Here is a 21,362-nt window from a genome sequence, read left to right on the forward strand (position 1 = left end):
CAGTCAAAACAGTACATACTTCATTAAATGCAGATGAAATTACACTAGAAAATGTGTATACATGTTCACTGGTCTGCTGGCTGTGACACCGGGAGCCAGTAATTTTTTTTGTAGTTGTGACACCTGATGCAAATTCCTGGTGCCATCATAAAAACACAAAAACAGAAGAGAAATCTCCTTGAAACTCATTGATGAACTACTGTTTTGAATTGTTTTAAAGGGACTGTACAGTACTGGTTGAGGTAAGGGATTCATGTTTTGAACATTTCTAAGTGAGATAATGAGAAACCTCTTATGAAATATGAAAGAGAATGTAATTTTAAGAAGGATTCAACATTCATTTGATGAAAATTGGTTTTGAAATGACTGAGATATATATCCAAAAAAGTGATAATAATAAAAGGCGACATGCCACAACTTTATTAGCATCTCTTTGTTTCACCTTGTTTTTAGATATCTCAGCCATTTCAAAACCGATTTTCATCAAATAAACTTTTGATACCTTTTAGAATTGCATGCTCTTTGACATCTCATACGGTGGTTTCTGAATATCTCGCAAAATGTTAAAAGCTAAATCCTCACCTCGACCAGAACTGTATTTATTCATTACAGCCAAAGTGTTGAGCTACACATTGCCATGTTGCCACATTGGGCTTTGCTATCCATTGATTAATCTGTTTTGATATTTTACAATGTGCGATGTATGTATCTTCCCAGCCTAGAGCCCAAGGCCATCAAAGTAGATCACTTTGCAGATTTGATACATTGTGGATTTATCTCATTATAGATTGGAAGACATCAGCCCACAATTTAAAGGGATTGTACAGTTTCGGTTGAGACCTAACTTCAGATTTCTAAAATTTTTTGGTGAGATAATGAAAAACCTCTTATGAAATATGAAAGAGCATGTAATTTCATGAGGAATTCAACGTTTATTTGATGAAAATTGGTTTTGAAATGGCTGAGATATCCAAAAATAGCGATTCTAATAAAGTGTGGGACCCACACTTTCACATGATCGCTTTGTTTTACCTTGTTTTTGGATGTTTCCGTCATTCCAAACCCGATTTCCATCAAGTAAACTTTGAATTCCTCTTAAAATGGTATGCTCTTTACTATTTCATAAGTGTTTTCTTGGTACAGTATTCATCGCATAATCGGGCATCTGATAATCGGGATCCTCGCTTAAATGATATACGCTTCCCAGAAACATTTCCAACGCATGTTATTTTCACTGGATAATCGGGCGGGGACCTCTGATAAACGGGACAATTTTTCTTCAAGCGATCTTTGATTTTGTTAGTATTTTACACAAAAAATCTACCAAAATACCACAACAATATTTCAAAGATTCCGTATCAGTTGTCGTTTACAACAAACTTACAAAGCAAGCTTCGGATTGGTGTGTTTTGACCTCCGTCCATCCAGTACATGTACACGTACATGCATAGCCACGAAAGCGCCGTGTTTAAACATCCATGCCATTGCAAAGCACATGCCTTCACGAACATTCTTCTCCCCTACATAAGCAAAGCCATGTGCTCGCTTGCAATTCCTACTCGACTCACATCCAATAAAAAACATGCCTCGCTCATACAGCCCAGGCTGTGTGCGTTGTTTACCGTAAAGTTCCGTGTATAAGACGCACCCGTGTATAAGACGCACCCCTAATTTCGGACCTAGAATTTAAAAAAAAAAACAACCCACGAATATGTCCACGCAAATATTGCGTGTGTCATACATATTATTTCAGCTCAAAATTTCCCTAGAATGCAGCATGTATTTGCTCTATTTTTCGTTTCCTTTTATATTTTCTTTTAACGGTATTCATCGGACATCAACAAAATATGGAAGACGCAAAATGCGAGACTTGTCTCGGTACTCACTTGCTATTGTTTCACCTTTCAATCGTGGTACATGTGTCATGCATATCGTACTCATGAGTGTACAGTACGATCTTTGCTGTCATACATAGCAGAGGGTGTCTCGCATATTGACACATGTCAGACTGGAAGGTTCATAACGAAAAATAAGAAAAACATCAACAAGTGTAGCAGAGGGATCATACGGCAAGACGTACGGTGCGTACGGTAATTACACTCATGCACTGTTACCAGTAACATGTGTGTCTCTTCAAGGAGCTTCAAACACACTCCTTGGTCTCTTGTACCATGCTTGTATGCGCAGTGCTAGCCTTTTGCAAAAGGCAGCTCGCTATAATTTCAGCACACGCACACAGAGAGCAATGGACTTGCACACACAGCGCGCAACGGGCAAGCGCGCTTCGATCCGATCGCTGTGTGCACGCGAGTCCATTGCAAAAGCCTCTCTGCAGCTGCTGCCTTTGCCAAAGGCTTGCTAGCTAACTAGCTAGCTAGCTACAGTGTTGTAGCTATGCTATCCTAGCTGGCCTCGCACTCGTGAAATGAAGAGCAAACGAACGACATGGATATGCATGCATGCTTCACACATCGTTCATATTTACGGTGACAGAGTGTCGATCCTACTCCGTATTTTACAGCTTTTGTCTATGGCCATATTGATACTAGTACATTGATAAGTTTTACGGTATCGGTAATTTAGTAATGATACCTGTACATCGCGTATTCCAGCTACTAGGTTGGCTGTTGGTAGCTTGGTAGACTGACATCGGTAGCATACAGCAGTGCTGTTACAGCTGTTGTCTATGGCCAGATTGATATATCGTTACTGCACAAGGCCAATGTAAGTTTATCTCGTATTTGCAGCTTTTGTGTGTGTCCAGATTGAAAGATCGCTCTTTTATCCGTAAGTTTTAGTGATTGCTTACCTTCCAAACGTCGATGGGCATACATGGCCCCAAGTTGGCCATATAAAATTGGGTGTACATGACGGATTTTTTTCCGTGATTGGACTGTACCCGTGTATACGACGCACCCCCGATTTTCAACGTTTTCCGACGAAAAAATAGTGCGTCTTATACACGGAACTTTACGGTAATCTCAGTCATACACTCTGAGGGCAAAGTCCATTGTTATCGCGCGCCTTCGTATCTTGTTATCTACTGTCTTTGGTTTCAACTTTCAATACAGCTGTACACTGTGATCTGTGTGTACGTCACAATCTTCCTCAGTTGTGACTGGGCAAAAGTCACGTGATTGAAATGACGGCTATGAACAGTTACGTATTCAGTGAAATGGGGGAGAGAGTGGGAGGGAGAGCGTGAAAGATGAGAAGGGTTCAATGTATGTGCGAATACGTAACGTTTTATGAAGACTATGAGCTGACATTGATTACGTGTACACGCGTGTTTGACAGAAGAATCGAACCCGGTTGCGATTACTCTACATCATTGCGAGAATGCAGGGAGAGCTGGAGGGTCGCGCCGAGGGGTAGCGTGTTGTGTATTCATGTACATGTACAGTACGTCAGTATGCATGTGTGTGTGTGTGTGTGTGTGTGTGTGCACTACATGTACATGTCGTATGCCGTTAGTGTATGGTGAGTACTCATCGCGAAATCGGGCACCTCGCTTAAGGGGGCCGTGTTTGCTACTCCCAACCTGTCCCGATTATGCGATGAATACTGTATCTCGCAAAAAGTTAAAAGCCCAATTCTCACCTCCACCAAAACTGTACTATCCCTTTAACATTTGATGGATGCTTTATTGAAAAAAGTTCCATGGACTTTCGGAGTGGTTGTTGATCAAAAAAGGATTTCAATATCATATCAAGATAGGAAGGTCATACCTTCCCTTGTTCGACGTACAACACTGTCCTCAAACCATTCTGATTAGATATGTAGATTGCCCTCTATTAATGTGAATTTGTTACGTGGCGTGGTGGGAGATAATAAGAAATTAATGCTTGAGTGTTTACTTTTATTGTACTGATAAATATTAATAGTATTTTCGTCGAGCCCACCGGAGGTGAGGGGAGACTAAGGGATCGCCTGCGGCGTCCGTCCGTCGTCTGTCCATAACGCTACAAAAACTTCAATAACTCTCTACTCTGGGCTTCAATTGCCATCAGCCTTCGAGGGAAGAGGGGTCATACAAAGTTTCACATTTTACCATAGGTATATGAAGGTCACCTCAAGGTCAAAGTTCACAGGAAGTGGTCAATGAACTTCAGGGCCCAATGTTAAGTTTTTATGGCACGTTTCTATTATGGGTCATAACTTTTGATCCATAACTCCATTTGTGACCAAACTTGGGTGGTAGATGTCCCTTGGGGAGTGGATGGTCACCACAAGGTCAATGGTCACAAGCATGGGTCAACAAACTTTTAGAGCCAGATGTTAAGTTTTTATGGTGCATTTTTTGATCCATAGGTCTGTTTGTGACTAAACTTGGATGGTAGATGTCCCTTGGGGAGTGGATGGTTGCCACAAGGTCAGAGGTCACAGGCAGGGGTCAGTGAACTTTAAGGGCCCGATATTAAGTTTTTATGGCACGTTTCTTTTTTGCCATAACTTTTTACCCTTTTCATATCTCTTTTTTTTTATGGTGAGACACATTATGGCACTTGTCTTGTTGATGTACAGTTGATAGAAAGATTAAACGAGAACTTACCTGTTTGAAGTTTGATCTTTATTTTATGAGGGAGTTGGAGAAAGAATTCACAGTGAGAGCCCGCTCAACGCGCGCGCAGTCATACTTCGTAGCAACAAGATGTGACTTCTGTCAGAGTGGAAAGATTGAGAACTTACTTGAAGTTGATCTATACATTTTGTAATAGTATTCATGCCATGGGAAGGGAGAGGAGGGACTGTGAATTCTTTCTCCAACTCCCTCATAAAATAAAGATCAAACTTCAAACAGGTAAGTTCTCGTTTAATCTTTCTATTTTATTTCGTGAGTTTACGCAAGAACTCACAGTGAGATTTTGTAGCACAGAAGTCACATTTGTTCCAACTGAACAAACTCAAGCATGCACAATGGCAAGCAAAATGTAAGCTCAAATTACCTTGGTCTGAGGCCATTATTCCCTCACAATGAGCTGTGACAGGCACTGTCCCTCTTCTTGTAGAGGTTTGTCGTAGAATTTACGGAATGTTCGTTCTTTTGACCAGCCTGCTTTTGCGAGGATCAGAGGAATAGGTGCATCCGCCCTGTTTGCTGCTGAGCTAGATGCTGCTCGGGTTGAATGTGCACTGAACATTGTGGTGTCAATGCCAGCGCCAGTCATGATTTCTTTGATCCATCGAGAAATTGTCTGTGCCGTTACTCTCTTGAAAGGCTTGCGAAAACTAATGAAGAGATGACTTTCCTCTCCTCGGATCTCTTTGGTTCTCCGAAGGTAGGCCTTAATGTATGTAACTACACACAAACGTCTGTCTGGGGGGTACGCTTTCAAAAGTACGTCCAATCCAAAATTCCCAGGTCTAGACTGCTTAAGATGTTCATTAACTTTGAATGACACCATAGATTGTTTGAGAATCATGCTGTCTAGATTCAGGCAATGCAAAGTCTGTACCCTCTGGGTGGATATCAAGGCCAGTAACATGCACAGCTTCATCGTTAATTGTTTCAAGCTAAGCGAGTTAGCGGGAGCTAGACTTCTCAAATATCTAAAAACAATATTCACGTCCCAAATTTCCGAATACCGCGGCCTTGGGGGCCTGAGCTGGAACACACCTCTCATAAAACGAGAGAGAAGCGGATGAGTGCTGACAGTAAATTGTTCATCCTCTAACACTAGAAAGGTAGCAAGTGCACTCCGTGCTGAGTTAATAGCTGAATAGCTCAAGTTCTCTTCATAAAACATGTGTGTAAAAAACTCCAAAACAAAATTAATCTTGGCATGAAGGTGACTTTCCTTCTTAAGTGTACAAAACTTTCTCCATTTCCTTATATATGTACAATATTGTCTTTGGGTTGATGCCCTCCAAGATGCTGCCAAGATGTCCACCGTTCTGCTGCTCATGCCAGAGTTCTCGAACGGCAGCTTCAAAACCTGCAACATAACAGATCAAGGCAAGCGTGTAAAGGGTGCGGTTCCCCAGATACTGGTTGCGTAATCAAATTCCTGTGTCTAGGAATTAAGAGTGGTTCATCTTTAAGCATTCTCCTCATGCGAGGAAACCACGCTTGCGTAGGCCAGTTTGGGACAATCAAGAGACCATGTGCCTTGTCGTTTTCTATTTTTTGGAGACATTTGGGGATGAGGCAGAAAGGAGGGAATGCGTAGAAATACAGATCACCCCAATTCAGAGTGAATGCATCCACAGAAACCGCATCTGGGTCAGGCAGCCACGTAACGTACGCAGGCAGCTGCTTATTGAGTCTGGACGCGAAAAGATCAATTTGGGGAGTACCACATTTCTTAGTGATATCAGTAAAAACTTTCTTATTCAGCATCCATTCTGTTCTGTCATTAAAATGACGAGATCTCCTGTCTGCTTCTGTATTGTCACGACCTGGTAAATAGGCTGCTGTGATCCAGATATTCCTTTCCTTACACCAAACCCAAATGTCTCGTGCTGCCCTGTCGCAGGCTCGAGATTTAATGCCTCCCATATTGTTCAGGTAGGCTACAGCTGTTGTGTTGTCAGTTCTAATGAGCACATGTGTATCATGCAGGTGGCCGCAAAATGACTTCAAACCAAGCCCTGCAGCTAAGATTTCAAGATAGTTGATTTCATTGTTTTGAGCATGCACTATCTCCTGATCATCCCATCTACCGCCAGTTTCACTGCTTAAATCAGTGGCACCCCATCCTTGCCCACTGGCGTCAGTACGTAGCTCTAAAGCTGGCCGATCTCGACTAATTGGTGCCGACTGGCAGTGAATGTTATTGAACCACCACATTAACTCCTGTTTAGAAGCTTCAGACAAATTCATAGGTCTATCAAAATGCCCTTTGCTTGATTTTAGTGCAAGAATTTTGTCTCTTTCTAGGTTACGATAGAAGAGGGGGCCATATTGAATAGCAGGGAAAGTAGCAATCAGTTTCCCAATGACCTGCACCACCTGCCTGATAGTAGGGTTTTGTTTCCCTAGCAATTCCGCACATACTGCCCTGATATTTTGACATTTCTCATGCGGGAGCGTTATAGTCATGCTTTCCGAATCCAAGATAAACCCCAAAAATTGGAGCCGTTGCTGAGGATCTAGGATAGATTTCTCTGAATGAATGACAAAACCAAGGTCAGAGAGCAGTTTTGTGGTTGCTTGCACCGCTTCTAGTGCTTGTGATTCAGTTTCACCGATTATGAGAGTGTCATCTAAATACCCCACAACCAGGTGGCCTGCCTGTCGCAGCTTTGCGAACACCGGCTTCATAAGCTTTGTGAAGAGCCTAGGCGCTGTACTAAGGCCATTGGGGAGTACCTTAAATTGCCAACATTTCTCGTGCCAGACAAATCTCAAATACTTGCGATATGAGGGGTGAACAGGGACAGAGTAGTAGGCATCTCGAAGGTCGATTGAGGCAAGGTAACAACCAGGGGAAATTAGGGTTGTAGCCGTATGGATGTTATCCATTTTGAAATGCTGTACATTCAGACTGTCATTGAGGTCTGATAAATCTAAAATTAGGCGTATGTCCCCATTTTTCTTTGGGCGTGTAAAGATATTGGACACAAACTCTCCAGCCACATGCTGGCATTCTTCGATTACGCCTTTCTCGGCCAGTTTTCGAATTTCAATGTCAATCTTGCTCTCCTCAGCATTACCCACTCTGTAGTGGTAAGGCGGTTTACCTCTATGAGGTGGGCTATACGCCTCTTGAAATTCAAGTTTGTAACCGCTAATTGCATCAAGTATGAAAGGATCAGTGGTAATATGATTCCACTGTTTGCTAAAATGCCTCAATCGACCCCCAACGGGCAGGTCTAATGGAACATCTACATGTTCAATGTCAAAAACTGACTGTACAGTGTGAGTAGATTGTGTATTTCCACGACAAGAGCTAGGCCTGCAACTTACCTCCTTGGGTAGTGCAGTTACTTTCTCCGTGACACAGTGTTTGGCTTGGCTGGGGTTGCTGTCGAGTAGCTCTGCCCCCGGTTGTGCGCATGAGCTGGAGGTGGGCGAGTCTGCGTGTGCGGGGCTGAATGTCTGTATCCCCGCTGCTGCTGGCCTAAAAAAGGCCTGGATGTATCGCCAGCTGCGAGCCAGCCTGCGTTCCGATATTGCTTCCGGCTGAATCCACCGCTGGCCGCGCGCTTGTATGGGTGGTACGGCTGATGAGTAGATCTCTTAGCCTGGCCTTTAACCGCACTAAAGGCAGCCCTATTCTCCTCCTTGAGATCTTTTACACGTTGTCCCAAGTCATCACCGAATAGAAACGCGGTCACGGGCGTAGTAGGCTTGCACAGATGTGCGTAAGCAGCGTTCATATCGGGCTTGATCAGCTCCTTTCTCAGGCAATTCATCTCGTAATTGGCATTACAGAGTAAAGCGAGTGCGTCCTGTTGCGCCTCGTTCAAGTCAGTAGGAAGAGTTTGTAGGAACGCACACAGCCCGCGGGTAAGAGATTTCTGTACTCTCTGCAGCTTAACGTCTCTGCTGCGCGTAGTCTGTGTCACATTATCCCAAATCACTGGATTGACTTTAGGGACTAGTAAGTTGGGGCAATTGCTCGGTGCTGGGTAGTTTGCCGCTGACTCTTCCATAGATTTTTCCTCCAGACAATGGGAGATGAGATAATTTGTAGAATTTGCCAATTCGTCATTGATAGGGTCGCCCACACAGGCGGAGACCGCAAATTTTGCAGCAAAGGATGGCACTTGTACTGGCCGCCCCGTGAGCTCTGCGGGTGCGTAACCCGCTGCCGCCGCAGGGAAATCGCATTCATCCCCACTGTAGCTGCTGCCGCCGTGGTCGTGCAGCGTACCGCGTGCTTGCGTACTATCGTCTGTAGCACACACATCCATGCCCCCAAACGGCACACCGCCGTGGTTTTCTGCGGTACAAGCCGTGCCAACATGGCCGGCACGTAGTTGCTGTTGTTGGATACGAGTAGGCTGAGACGGCAGTATTTCCATGACCTTTTCAAACATGGATTCGAGTTTAGAAAGGCGGGAAAGCACCTCCGCGTCCGTCTTCTCTTTAGGGGGAGCTGCCTTCTTACTTAGGCCTGGTTTGGTGGGTTTTTTAAGGGTTTTCCCATTCCCTTCTTTCTTTGTTGGAGCCTTAATACTAGCCGGCGAACACTTGGGTTCATGATGCACGGCTGTAGTCACCATCGCCACGACAGACCAGGGAGGTGAGAGGAAAAGGAGTGGGCACTGGATTAGTGTCTTTTGAACCATCCTCGGAGCCGCACTCCCCAAGAGACCACTCCACTAACTAGATTACTGCCGCTTGGCCGCACAGTGCACATGCGCAATCCTTGTCAACAGGCTGGTGGGTCTCACCCCTCCCTGGCCAGAACCTGGATTACTCCACGTGGTACTGGTGGGTGGTGTATACTGGTGCATTACCCATTGCTGTGCCTGCAAACAACACTGGTGCATTGTGATGTGCAGTGAACTGGTTGCATTGTCACATTTTGAATTTTGCAGCTAGTATTCAAGGTATTATAATTTATGTGCATTTACATGTCCATGTACTATAAGATTTCTTGGGAACAAATGTACTTTGCATGCTATTATGGTGAAATAACTTTTACATGAAATGGAAACAAATTAACACAGACTTAAAAACATTTAATAATAATGATTAGCAGCACCAATAATAATATACTGATTGTAAGAATATGAAGGAAACATGAACAGCTGAGTAGTGGAACACAGGCCCTAATAATGTCTGATGATAATTATAATTTTAACACCAAGCTAGCACAGAAAATACCAACCACAACAGCAACAACCATCATAAAAATACCCATTCAGCTTTCAAATAAGAATAAAACAAAAACAGAGAGACAGACAAAAAAAGCGCCATGGTGAATATCTTATCAGGCATACAGTGATACAGGACATGTGAGATAGTTCAGCTCTCACTGAACTCTCACATGTTTTCACCATACACCAGGCAAGGAGGCAAGTTATTTCACCAAGATTAGGTCCTATAGTAGTCTCCATCATGACCACTCTGTTGTAGATTCGAGCCCTCCTGCCTCAATATATCCCCAGCATACAACAAAAAAACATTCAAATTGTGTTTTCATCCCCTGGAGAACTAAAATTGCTCTCAAAAATATGTTAGTGGGACCAGAAAAAACATGTCTTGGCGGATGTACGCAAGTTTCCCCAAAAATATGACAAGAGAACCAACACGAGCGAACAATGAAGTGATACATCAGACTAAAGAAAAACCCCAACATCTGCTGATCTACAGGTGAATTTCGTCAGCACTAGTCAGGATTTACACTTGACATTGCGTCGTAATTTGATTAAGACAAGAACAAAACAATGGCTATTGTTAAACAGTTACATTGTCAAAACTCAACTTCTTCTTGGCCGATTTTCATGATTTTTGTATCTATCGAGAGCTGAATTCTTAGACTAGCAGGTCCCAAGAGTATATGCCGTGTGAGCCTGCATAAAGAATGTAAAACCCTCATACACGTCCTTGTGAACACACACAAGTCAACTGGCCTGTCCATACTCCTAACGATAGAGGGCCAAATCACCGCGGCCCCGAGGATCGAACATCAAACAGCAGTGATAACGATCAGACTGACCTCGTTACGTAAGAGGTCGTTTACTTGTTCGTTGGGGCACTGATCCCTTGTAATCCTGTGTTGAGTGATAGGGAAAACCCTCAGGGCAGAGTGCCCACTCCTTTTTGTCTCACCTCCCTGGACAGACTTAGCTGTATGTAGGGCGCTCGTACTAGTGGTGCCACCCACGACAGGCTTAGCTGTATGCTGTGGGGGAGCGGAAAGCGGAATTTCCATCCCGCGATATCTCGTGAATAAAAATCCACTTCCGAAGCAAAGTCAGCTCTAACTGAGCTATAAATAATAACAATCCACAATATGATAAGATATTGCGACGATGCACAGTTAAAAGGACGAATAAAACTGGATTAAGACTGCGATGAGGGAACTTAGCCCCTCGTGCAAAACGTGCGAAGAAGCGATATGACTGCGCGCGCGTTGAGCGGGCTCTCACTGTGAGTTCTTGCGTAAACTCACGAAATAAAATAGTCCTCGGGTCCGGCAAAACAATAAAAATACATAGTGTGGATCATGTTGCATCCTGAATTTTTACTTTGTTGTAACTGGAATTTCGTTATAATCATGTTTATTGTAATGGGAGTGCACTGTAATAATTTGCTGATATTAGTGAGGGCTGCTTTATTGTGAAACAGAACTTATTGTAGTGAAGGTCAACGAAATATTATCTGACGTATATACTTGTCTTGCTTTTCCATGATTTTTTTTCTTTCTGCTTATTCAACTTTTGATGTAAGATCTTATGGGTAATAAGGAATGACTCTGCAGAATCCAAGTATGTGTTGTATCAGTGAAAGGTAGTGTCATGGCATACGCTAGCAGCTTGAATTGTGGGAGTGTCTTGTGTGGCATTGGATATTTACTCTTCTACATGTGTATTTTCCCCACTTGAGGATGATGACAGGATTAAAATTTGGGAGGACAGTGATAATAATGAAAACTATATTCCTGTAGTTAGTAATATTGATAGTAATGATAATGACAATAATAGTAATATTGATAATAATGATAATAATAAAAGTGATAATAATAATAATGATAATAATGCTATAGTTATCATTAAATTTGTAATTGTTTTTTTTTATCATTATCATTTTAAACATTGCTACTGATGTCAAGATCACAATATATATCACTGAGCACATACAAGTGTACGTACGGTATGCCATATATGAATGCTATCAAAACCTCCTGCAGGGCAATTTAGGACAATCGACAATCCTACGGTATACAGTTGTATATGTCCACGTGGTAAGATGATAGTACGGTTGTATCAATGAGAAAATGATTAAGGACTCTACCAGCACTTTTTCTGTCATCTTGGGCATAACTGCACTCCTATTACTTGCTTTGGAGTTCATAAATTGTATAGGCATGCTAACAATGCACGGATCAACGATGAAAATCGTATCCGTACCAAGTCTCTCGATGCTTCCGTATCACTTGTGCTGGTATGGCAGATACAAGAATGTAAGAACACTATGCAAAGATTGTGCTTCTTAAGGAGGAGTGAATGCCATAGGTCGTCATGATTTGATCGTGAATGACTGAGCAAAATCAAGGATAGGCATCCTTGTTCAAAGAAAGAAAATTTGTATGCTGTTGGAGAAACATGTTGTTAAATTGCTCGATGACTTTCAGGCATGATAAGGTGATTATAGAATGCAAGCTCAAAACAAACATGATCTACAAAATGCAGTAACAATAAAGAAATTGGTACTGGGCAAACATACAGAGAACACACAGATCTAAATGTTCTAGCTGTGAAGCACAAAGTCCAAGTGTTCTACATCTGTACCTTCAGCATTTTGCACTGTTGTATCAACAAAGTTTGACAAAGTTGCTAATTGCAGTCATTCTTGGACCTTAGATTCAATGAATGTAGTAATTGTTGATGCCCTCTTGACATGTACACACATTGAATAAATTTGAATAGATCAGAAATGAAATAATGATGACATTGTAAATAATAAGTCAAATTATTCAGATGTGGGCAACCAAAGTAGAGAATAGATAATGTTTTCAGAATAAAAGATTTTAAGGGTTCACAAATCAATGTGTAGGGTTTAAAATAATTATTCTCTAATCTGCAATCGATCAATGTTAACAACACTTTATATCCTTAGATGGTAATTGTGAATATTATATAAAGATATTGAGTGATGTTGCACATTACACTGAATATGTAAGTTGGTTGTGTGCCAAGATAGTGTAGATAATGCAGTTTTGATAAAATACTGTCCTCTTTGATTCAATTCATACTGTGTGGCAAACTATGATCTAAGCTCACAATTGATTAATATTCTCAGAGTGTGACATAGATAAGATGATGAGAGAGGGAGAGCAATCAAAATCATTACTTTTTGTTCTTTTCTCTGTTGAATGTAGGTATGGCCCACGCCATCTTGGCAGACTTGAGTCCAATTTATGGCCTGTATACCTCCTTCTTCCCGGCATTGGTCTATGCAATATTTGGAACAAGCAGACAACTCAACATTGGTGAGACATTATATCAGAAGAACAGAAATGAAGTACTCTAGTCATTGTGTCAGCATGTATCATGCAGATAAATGAAGTTTCTTGTAATTTTCAGATAGCATACGAGATACCAACTTTACTTTGCTGTGGTATGACTTTGTTTCCACTGGTAAAGGATCATTGGAATGATGATACAATACGCAAATGTAATGCAAAAGATATTTTTTTTTAACCTCCTTCCTCCTGCCTGGTTACCAAACTTGGGAAATGATACATTGATGTGTGATTGACAAAGGTCAAGTTAATTTATGATACTCTGAAATCATGTTGATATTTTATGCAAGAGAAAGAGAATGGTGTGATACTGACCTTGACAGTAATATTGTACAAAGCTTTATTTGATCATCCAGATAGGATAATTCCACCCAGTAGGATATTAACAGGTATTCAACTCTAATGATATTTTTGTTAGTCTGTTTTGTTAACCATTAAAGGTTCTGTTTACCTTTGGGAGCAGTGATTTAAAAAATATCCAAGATATCACTTTTGATGCATATATGTGTACAGTGTAGGTCAGTTGTATCACAAAACATCCTACTGAATAATTTTTTTGCAGTAAAGCCTAAAATATAAAGAGATATCACTATTTTTTCTTGTTAAACCATTACTGAAGATGGTTTAATAGTCAGGAACCATTATTGTTATTATTATTATTGTTCACATTTTGTATATCTAACAATACTTAACACTGATTATACCAGTTCAAATTTTTACATTGGTTGTTTCCATCCCTAACTCTTATTCTAGAATTATTTTGAAGAACTTGTGAAATACTGGGTTCTTGTTTCATATGCAAATGGTAAATTATGTCTTTAAGTTTTAGATTTAGGACAAATATCCCCACTATTGTCATGAATGAATGCGTAATTTCACAGTGGTTGAGCTGTATAATACATTATCTCTAACATGAGGTTTTAATCGATGTCGGACTTTTTGATTTCATGGAGATATGGTGGAGATATCTTCGTAGCTCTGCACTCTTGAAAAGCTATATGTGATAGACAATTTATGGAATACAAGCACAATATGGCAAAATGACAGAGAGTAAATTTCAGTTTCAAAATGATAATACATTGTACCACAAGGAATTTAGATAGTTATCAACTATAATGAGTATATTGTGGAATCATCTGTTAGAAATGAACTGTATTAGAACACAATGCGTATTTCATTAAAAACTCCATTTAGGGATAATCATGTAATTTGTGGATTTTGATCCATGTTGTCACAACTCTCAGGCACGTTTGCTGTAGTGAGTATCATGGCTGGTACAGCAATAGACAAAGTCATGGATGAGAGGATGAAGGAATTGAGCCAGTCGTCTGTCGGCCCCACGGTCCCTCCAATAGGGGGCCCTACAGAGGCCAGTGTGACCTACGGGTCCTCCAGTCCCCCCGGTAGTGGAGGAGGCCTGGTCTCATTCACTCCAGCAGAGGAGATGCTGGAGCGGGCCAAGATAGGAGCTCTCCTAGCCATGATGGTTGGCATGATACAGGTGGGTGACCACGTTACCAACTTCTGTAAAGCAAGATATTTTTTTGTGGCATGAAAATTTTTCGCATATTGGAGCAGACGGCCTTCTTTCATGGCTTGAAATTTTTCGCGATTTGCCACTGGCATTCAGTACATAAAGTGCAGACAAGAACTTTTGTGTGCATTTCAATTTTGCAAATCTTGGCTGTTTCAACATTCTTGAAATTAACATGCATGCGAATATTTCTTGTTTTACAATATCTCTTCTCAGATTTTCTGCAGAAAATTAAGATCAGGCACGAAATAAGATCAACAAAGATATGCTTACAATAGATGTTCTCATTGTTTTTTGACTGTGAAAGTCAGCTGTCATTATTGCAGAAAGCAAGAATGCTTGTCAAGGAGAGGCGTACCTATTCACTGGTAGAGGAACCGGGTAGAATTTCATGGTCAAATAACTTTGTAGAAATATGAAGTCATTTTGTCAGTAAAATGCCTTCTGGGTCAGAGCAACTATTGTATGTTGTAGATGTGTTTTGTAAATGTATGACAAAAAAACCCTTGAATTACAGGGAAGATCCGTAATCTGATTCATTAAAATGCAAATTTGAAGTGTTTCATCGTCTTGATTGCCATCTTTCCCCACAGCTGACCATGGGTATATTCAGACTTGGCTTTGTCACATGTTACCTCGCTGAGCCCCTGGTCCGTGGCTTTACCTCAGGTGCCGCCTTCCATGTCTTCACAAGTCAGTTCAACAAACTCTTTGGAGTTCCCGTCCCACGCTACTCAGGCCCATTTGCTCTTCCAAAGGTACGGAGTCATCAATTACAAACTAATGCAAAATGACATCAAGGGTTTGCTGTACATAGCTGTGCTTTAATGGCTTACATTGTTTACATGTAGAAAAAAGATGCAGTCCCACACTTCTCAACCCCATTAGATATGATGAAGTGATGGAATAATGAATAACTGTACAAAGAAATATAATCTACACTCTGTCAAGCATTGTTATGTAATGCTCTGCTTGCTTGTGACTATTAGCACAAGTGGTAGAATAATACAGACTATTTTTTCATCGTAATGTGCACTCTGAGCACCGGAACACACAGGATTGATAATGTTATCTTCATGGTCTTACTGGTCGTTGATAAAACCTAGCTATCCTTGAGGTCATGTATTGTTTCATGTGTTCTCTTTGCTCTGAGGAAAAACCACAAAATATTTACAGTTCTGAATAATTGTTCACTTTCTGATTTTGTTTTTCCTCATTACAAGGCCATGCCGAAGAAGGGAGTATGATGATGAATAAGTATAGACCAAAAAGAGGGAATGGCCCAGAAAAGTGAACCGAGTGAATTTTTGAAACTGTCAAAAACAAGCGTGACTGTATAATCATTACAATACAAACAGTGCTGTTTGTATTTCATCATACACTCGAAGATAATCTCCATCATTTTCAGGATTTTATGATACAAGAGTTTGGAGATCCAAATAGAAGTGCAGGAAGATTAATCAAAATGCCAAATAACGAGAAATATTGATGATATTCACGACTCTTTGAAGTCAGTTATATTGAATCTGAGAAAAAAAAAAACGTATGTGTTTGTGTACGTACAGTACTGTATGTATGTGTGTTTGCATATATACAAATGTAGGTATGTGTATACGTGTGAATGTGTGTATGTATGAATGTGTCCATACACTTCAATACATGTATGATATGCCAGTGTGCATGGTGCTGTTATTATTTAGATGTTTAAAAATGTCATTTCTGATTTTAAAGAAATGTGCTTGTTGTATCTTTAATGTCACTAATGCTGGACTTGTGGTATTCTTATTTTCAGACATATAAGTATTTGTTTACCCACATCAACCAAACCAACGTCTGTGCCCTCATCAACAGCTTCCTCGTCGTTCTCTTCTTAATAATTGTCAAAGAACTTCAAGACAGGTACAAAGACAAGTTGAAGTTCCCCCTCCCGACTGAACTCTTTGTTGTAAGTATTAAATCACATCTCTTTCATTCATTCAGTCGACATCAGAGACTCCAACTCTCCCATTTTTGCAAAATCTCCCGTTCTCCCGCCCTGGCTCTTTGTCTCCCGTTGGAAAGGATTTCTTACTTATTTCTATCGTACTGTATGTTGAAAAAATAAGCCTTAGATAGCACCAGAGAACATCTAGAACCCTTGGAACTTCGCGCACATCAAGTTGGAGTCTCCCGTTTGCTAGGGGTTTCAGGCGGGAGAATCTCCAGATCAGAAGGTGCTTTGGGTTTGAGTCTCTGTGACATCATTATGCGACCTTTGTCCAATATTGTTTGAGTTTAAACGATGAAGTGTACCAGAGTGCCAGACTTGTACATGCTCCAATGCAGATAAGACCAAAAGAATTCCTTGTAGATTCTTTAGAGAGGTGCGAATTATCTAACCTTTGTCTTGTACCAGTGCTATTTTTGTACTGTGGTGTTTTGCCGATTGTTCATGCCGAACACTTTTAATGAACTGTAGCTTGGGGCTGTTAACAGGTTTTTTTTTTTTCTTTTTTGTTATGAAGATGTGTTGTAAATAATAAACTTAAATGAACTATTTAAAAACTAATGGCATGCAAATATCACTGTGGATATATTGAATTTTGTGCAAAATACTTTTAGCCGCAAAATCTTCCATAAACAGGTGCAATGCACATATGACATTATCCCAACATGAAAAAGTAGTATTGTGAAAGTTTTGTCTTTCACAAAAATTTGTGTAAGAAGACATGCTGAGATTCATTATAAATACTGATTTTCTAACTGAAAAGTAGAATGTTGACAAAAACTCTCTTTTGGCAATTAATATTGTTACTTTTTTCATTGTTCTCTGTGTGTTTGTTTGTTTTGTGTGTGTGTGTGTGTGTGTGTGTGTGTGTGTGTGTGTGTGTGTGTGTGTGTGTTTTACAAGGACATGATAGTTTATAGGGAAACAAATTCCAGTAACCCTTATGTATTTTGTTTATCCCAGGATATGAATTTGTCCAATCACTGTTTTTTGGTGGATCTCATGTGTACTGTAAAACATGATATTTTCGCGGCATGAAATTTTCGCGAATTGGAGCCGACGGCCTTTTTGGCGGCATGAAATTTTCGCGAACTGCCACTGGCATTCAATGCATATAGTGTAGATAAGAACTTTCGCGTGCATTTTAATTTCGCGAATCTTGGCGCTCGCGAAATTCGCAAAATTAAAATGCACGCGAAAATTCCTCGTTTTACAGTATATCTTTTACTTTGAGACATTTCCCGAGTGACTGCATACTGTTAGAGAACCTTCGCTGTGGAGAGTGAAGTCTCTATAACAAATCTATGATGTAGCACATTCTTTGCACCCATTGGGAATGTTCTGTGACCCTGTTTACCGGCTCAGCCGGCCTTCCTTTTACTGTAAATGCTCAAAAGGCCAAATGTGGTACGGTACCAAAAACGGCTGTGCATTTGGCCAAGCTCTGGCCAAGCTCTGCATTTGGACAAGCTTGGCCTGGCCTTTTCTCACTGTAAACGCAAACTGGACCAAATGCGGTACCACATTGCAACATGCGTGCTATCAATAATAATCATTTGTTTACAAGCATAGCGCCACTACGACAAAATATTGTAAAGTTTGATTTTAAAGCCCGGGCCCAGCCCTCTACTGTAAACGGACAGAATTGCGGGGCTGAGTACCACAATTGAGGCCAGGCTCGGCCCAGCCCTGCACTGTAAACAGGGTCTGTGTGATCATCAGTAGATTCTTAACATTGTAATGTGGAAATGGGTTTTTCACGCAATTGTAACAGAAACAGAAACTAAGATATCTCTGTGTTTTCATGCTGATTTGTTCTTCAGATAATTATGTCCACTGTAGCATCCTACACTGGAAATTTGTCGAAGAAGTATGGCATGCCCATCGTCGGGGAGATCTCGTCCTCGTAAGATACCACTTAAAGTGTCCTTTCACACAAGTTAACAGTTTTATTGAATATTTCCCCTAGATGTGTGTTAGAAATCTCACCCTTCAAAAACTTCCTATTCAAAAACCCAGGTATACCGGTACGTACCAGGATAGGTAATAAAAATCTATGATAAGTGAACAGCATTGCCTAATAATTGTCTTACATTTCATTTTAGAATAAAACAATCCACTCATTATTTGCCATTTATTTGATACTATTATTATCTTTTTCTGTTGTGCATAATTTGTCAATTAATGATATTTTTAAGAAGCTCCTGTCTAGCAGGTTTGCTGTATGATCAGGGTTTGGTAGGGAAAAGCAGCAGTAGTTTTCACACTGTGTTTCTGCTTGTGTATGTTAAATTTAATGTATTGAATGTATATTGAACTGTAATATTGATTGTGCATGTGACTTTTCCATTTATGTACATTTATATTAGAAGAGTATTGAATGTTTATAGTTGAATGTTAGTAACATACTTTTATATTAGAAGAATATTGAATGTTTATAGTTGAATGTTAGTAACAACCAATCATATGACTTTTCCACCTGTTGCTGCGCTGCTGCTGTCTCCTTGGCAGGTCTCTTCCAGCCCCATTCATTCCGCCCATGCAGTACGCCCACATCATCATGAGTGATGCTTTCGTCATCGCCATCGTCGGTTTCTCCATCTCCGTCTCCCTCACCGTCATCTTCGCCAAGCGCAACAAGTATGAGATGTCCTCTAACCAGGTAAGAGGCACAATAGGAACAGGTCCTGCTCCTAGCAGAGAATTCCAGTGGTTCAAATATAGTTCAGCTGTAGAAGTTCTAAAAGTAGAGGAATTTGGAATGAAGATGGAATTTTTTCCTATTATAATGATGACGATTTTGATTATTGTAGTTGTTGTTATTATTGTTATTATCATTATAAGTGTTTTATTATTATTATTATTATTATTATTATTATTATTATTATTATTATTATTATTGTTATCATCATCATTGTTATTATCAAATCACTATCGTTAATATTATTATCATCATTATAATTAGTAGTAATAGTAGTAGTAGTCGCAACAGCAGCAGTCATAATTGAAATAGTTTAACAAGATTAAGGTATATCAAGTTGAGGTAAATTCAGAAGACTGCGTAAATGTAAAATTGCCTCAGAAAATTACACTCAGGTATTTAATGTTTAATTGTTACTAAAGATGTAAATTTATGATGCAGAATGATTTATTTTCTGATTGAGAAAGAAAAGAGAGCTGAAATAATACCTTCTGAGAGTCAAAGTGTGATAGGCTTCGAAGGCACTTGACAGTTGCTGGGTTACCCATCTAGGCAAGCGGGGAAAAAACTTTTATGTCGCCGTACTTGAGAAATTCACGGTTGTGTAATGCTGAGCCCATATTTCATTTCTCTTTGTGTATACAGTAGAAGGAAGAAAAGAGAATAACACTTCACTCTCAGAGAGAAATAAAGATAGTTGATATATTGCCTGATAATCTATTACAGTTGAATTCTCATCCATTTCTCACTTTCATTCTGTTTGCCCATTTTCAATATTTGTCACAAGTATCATGCACCACTGTTGACATTTAAAAGTTCTTGCATCAGACATTAGCCGTGGCTATTGATTTCAACGGAATTGTTTAAATTAGCAAGTGCAAAGGGCATATTTTTTCCCATACTCAAAACTGTCCCTTATCTTATTTTTGGTCCTTGTGAATAATGTGAGTAGCGTGTAAAAATCCTGACTGCTTTGCCTTGAATGAGTCAAGAGTATTCAATATGGCAGCCAGGTGGGGTGTGTTTTGCATGATTGTGCATTTAGAAAAGTCAGATACCAGATGCTACATCTAATATGAAAATTGATCCCTCAAAATTGATTTTTTTTTTCTCTCTAATCAAGCAACAGGTGGTGTCAAATTTTCAAAATGTGATTTTTTTTCTATTTATATCGTGGCATCAGAGAATAAACAATGTAATATTTTAATTAGTCAATTTTTGAAAAGTCATTTTTTTGCCTCTCGAAGTTGAAGCATGTGCACCTGTGTTGTTTTCTGTCGAGAGGGTAAGGACAGAGTTACAGGAAAATTATCAAATTAACAGGAAATGTAAAGAAGTAGTTGACATGATGCAGGTGGTCCCAGGTAATCAGCAGATTTTTTTTTTTTTTTCATGCTGCTTTATTTTACTTCAGCTGTGCTTTATACACGACACTTGATTACAGGCCAAAGTTACTAATCACCCAAACGTCAGTAGTGTTGCAACTGGTGAGGCCAACACCAGTACAGAAGTCAACGGCAGGTATTTTTTAATGTCACCTTGTATTTGACTGTCAGATATTCCTGTTTTAAGAGGCATCCAGTATGACTAATATTGTTCTTGGCATTGTCAAGCTTCTGGTATGCAATTGATGTTGTCTTCCCTAATTATTCCCTCTTCCTCGGGGTAGGAGCTACTTGGCTACGGTGCCAGCAATGTCCTGTCTGGGTTCTTCTTCTGCTACCCTTGCTCTGGATCCCTGTCTAGGACACTCCTGCAGGACCTGGCTGGGGGCAAGACACAGGTGAGGGGCAGGGGCCAATGAGGGGGAGGGGCCAATGAGGAGGAGGGGCCAGTGATGGGGAGGGGTCAGTGATGGGGAGGGGCCAATGAGGGGGAGGGGCCAATAGAGGGGGAGGGGCCAGTGATGGGAAGGGGCCAGTTATGGGAGCGGCCAGTGGATGGACTGGGCGTCAATTGACCTTTGGCATTAGATGACAGCTCTGATTTTGTGTATCC

The 21,362-nt window shown here is 40.5% G+C and overlaps 2 protein-coding genes across 2 annotated transcripts in view; one reads left to right on the forward strand and one right to left on the reverse strand.

Moving 5' to 3' along the window:
- Positions 1–21,362, forward strand: part of LOC139719110 (prestin-like) — a 50,420-nt gene that overhangs the window by 15,020 nt on the left and 14,038 nt on the right. The window contains exons 3-9 of the mRNA XM_071630544.1: positions 12,999–13,109; positions 14,387–14,643; positions 15,270–15,434; positions 16,469–16,621; positions 18,487–18,569; positions 19,175–19,325; positions 21,034–21,147. Of these exons, the coding sequence (XP_071486645.1) occupies positions 12,999–13,109; positions 14,387–14,643; positions 15,270–15,434; positions 16,469–16,621; positions 18,487–18,569; positions 19,175–19,325; positions 21,034–21,147 (1,034 nt within the window). The remainder of the gene's footprint in view (positions 1–12,998; positions 13,110–14,386; positions 14,644–15,269; positions 15,435–16,468; positions 16,622–18,486; positions 18,570–19,174; positions 19,326–21,033; positions 21,148–21,362) is intronic.
- LOC139719109 (uncharacterized) lies at positions 4,558–6,936 on the reverse strand. Its single transcript, XM_071630543.1, has one exon. The coding sequence runs from the start codon at positions 5,943–5,945 to the stop codon at positions 4,962–4,964; it is 984 nt and encodes a 327-aa protein (XP_071486644.1). The 5' UTR covers positions 5,946–6,936; the 3' UTR covers positions 4,558–4,961.

The sequence above is a fragment of the Diadema antillarum genome, unplaced genomic scaffold (genome assembly GCF_040938485.1).
Source record: "Diadema antillarum isolate AM-2024a unplaced genomic scaffold, OU_Dant_1.0 scf00000104, whole genome shotgun sequence".
In the NCBI taxonomy this organism is placed as follows: Eukaryota; Metazoa; Echinodermata; class Echinoidea; order Diadematoida; family Diadematidae; genus Diadema; species Diadema antillarum.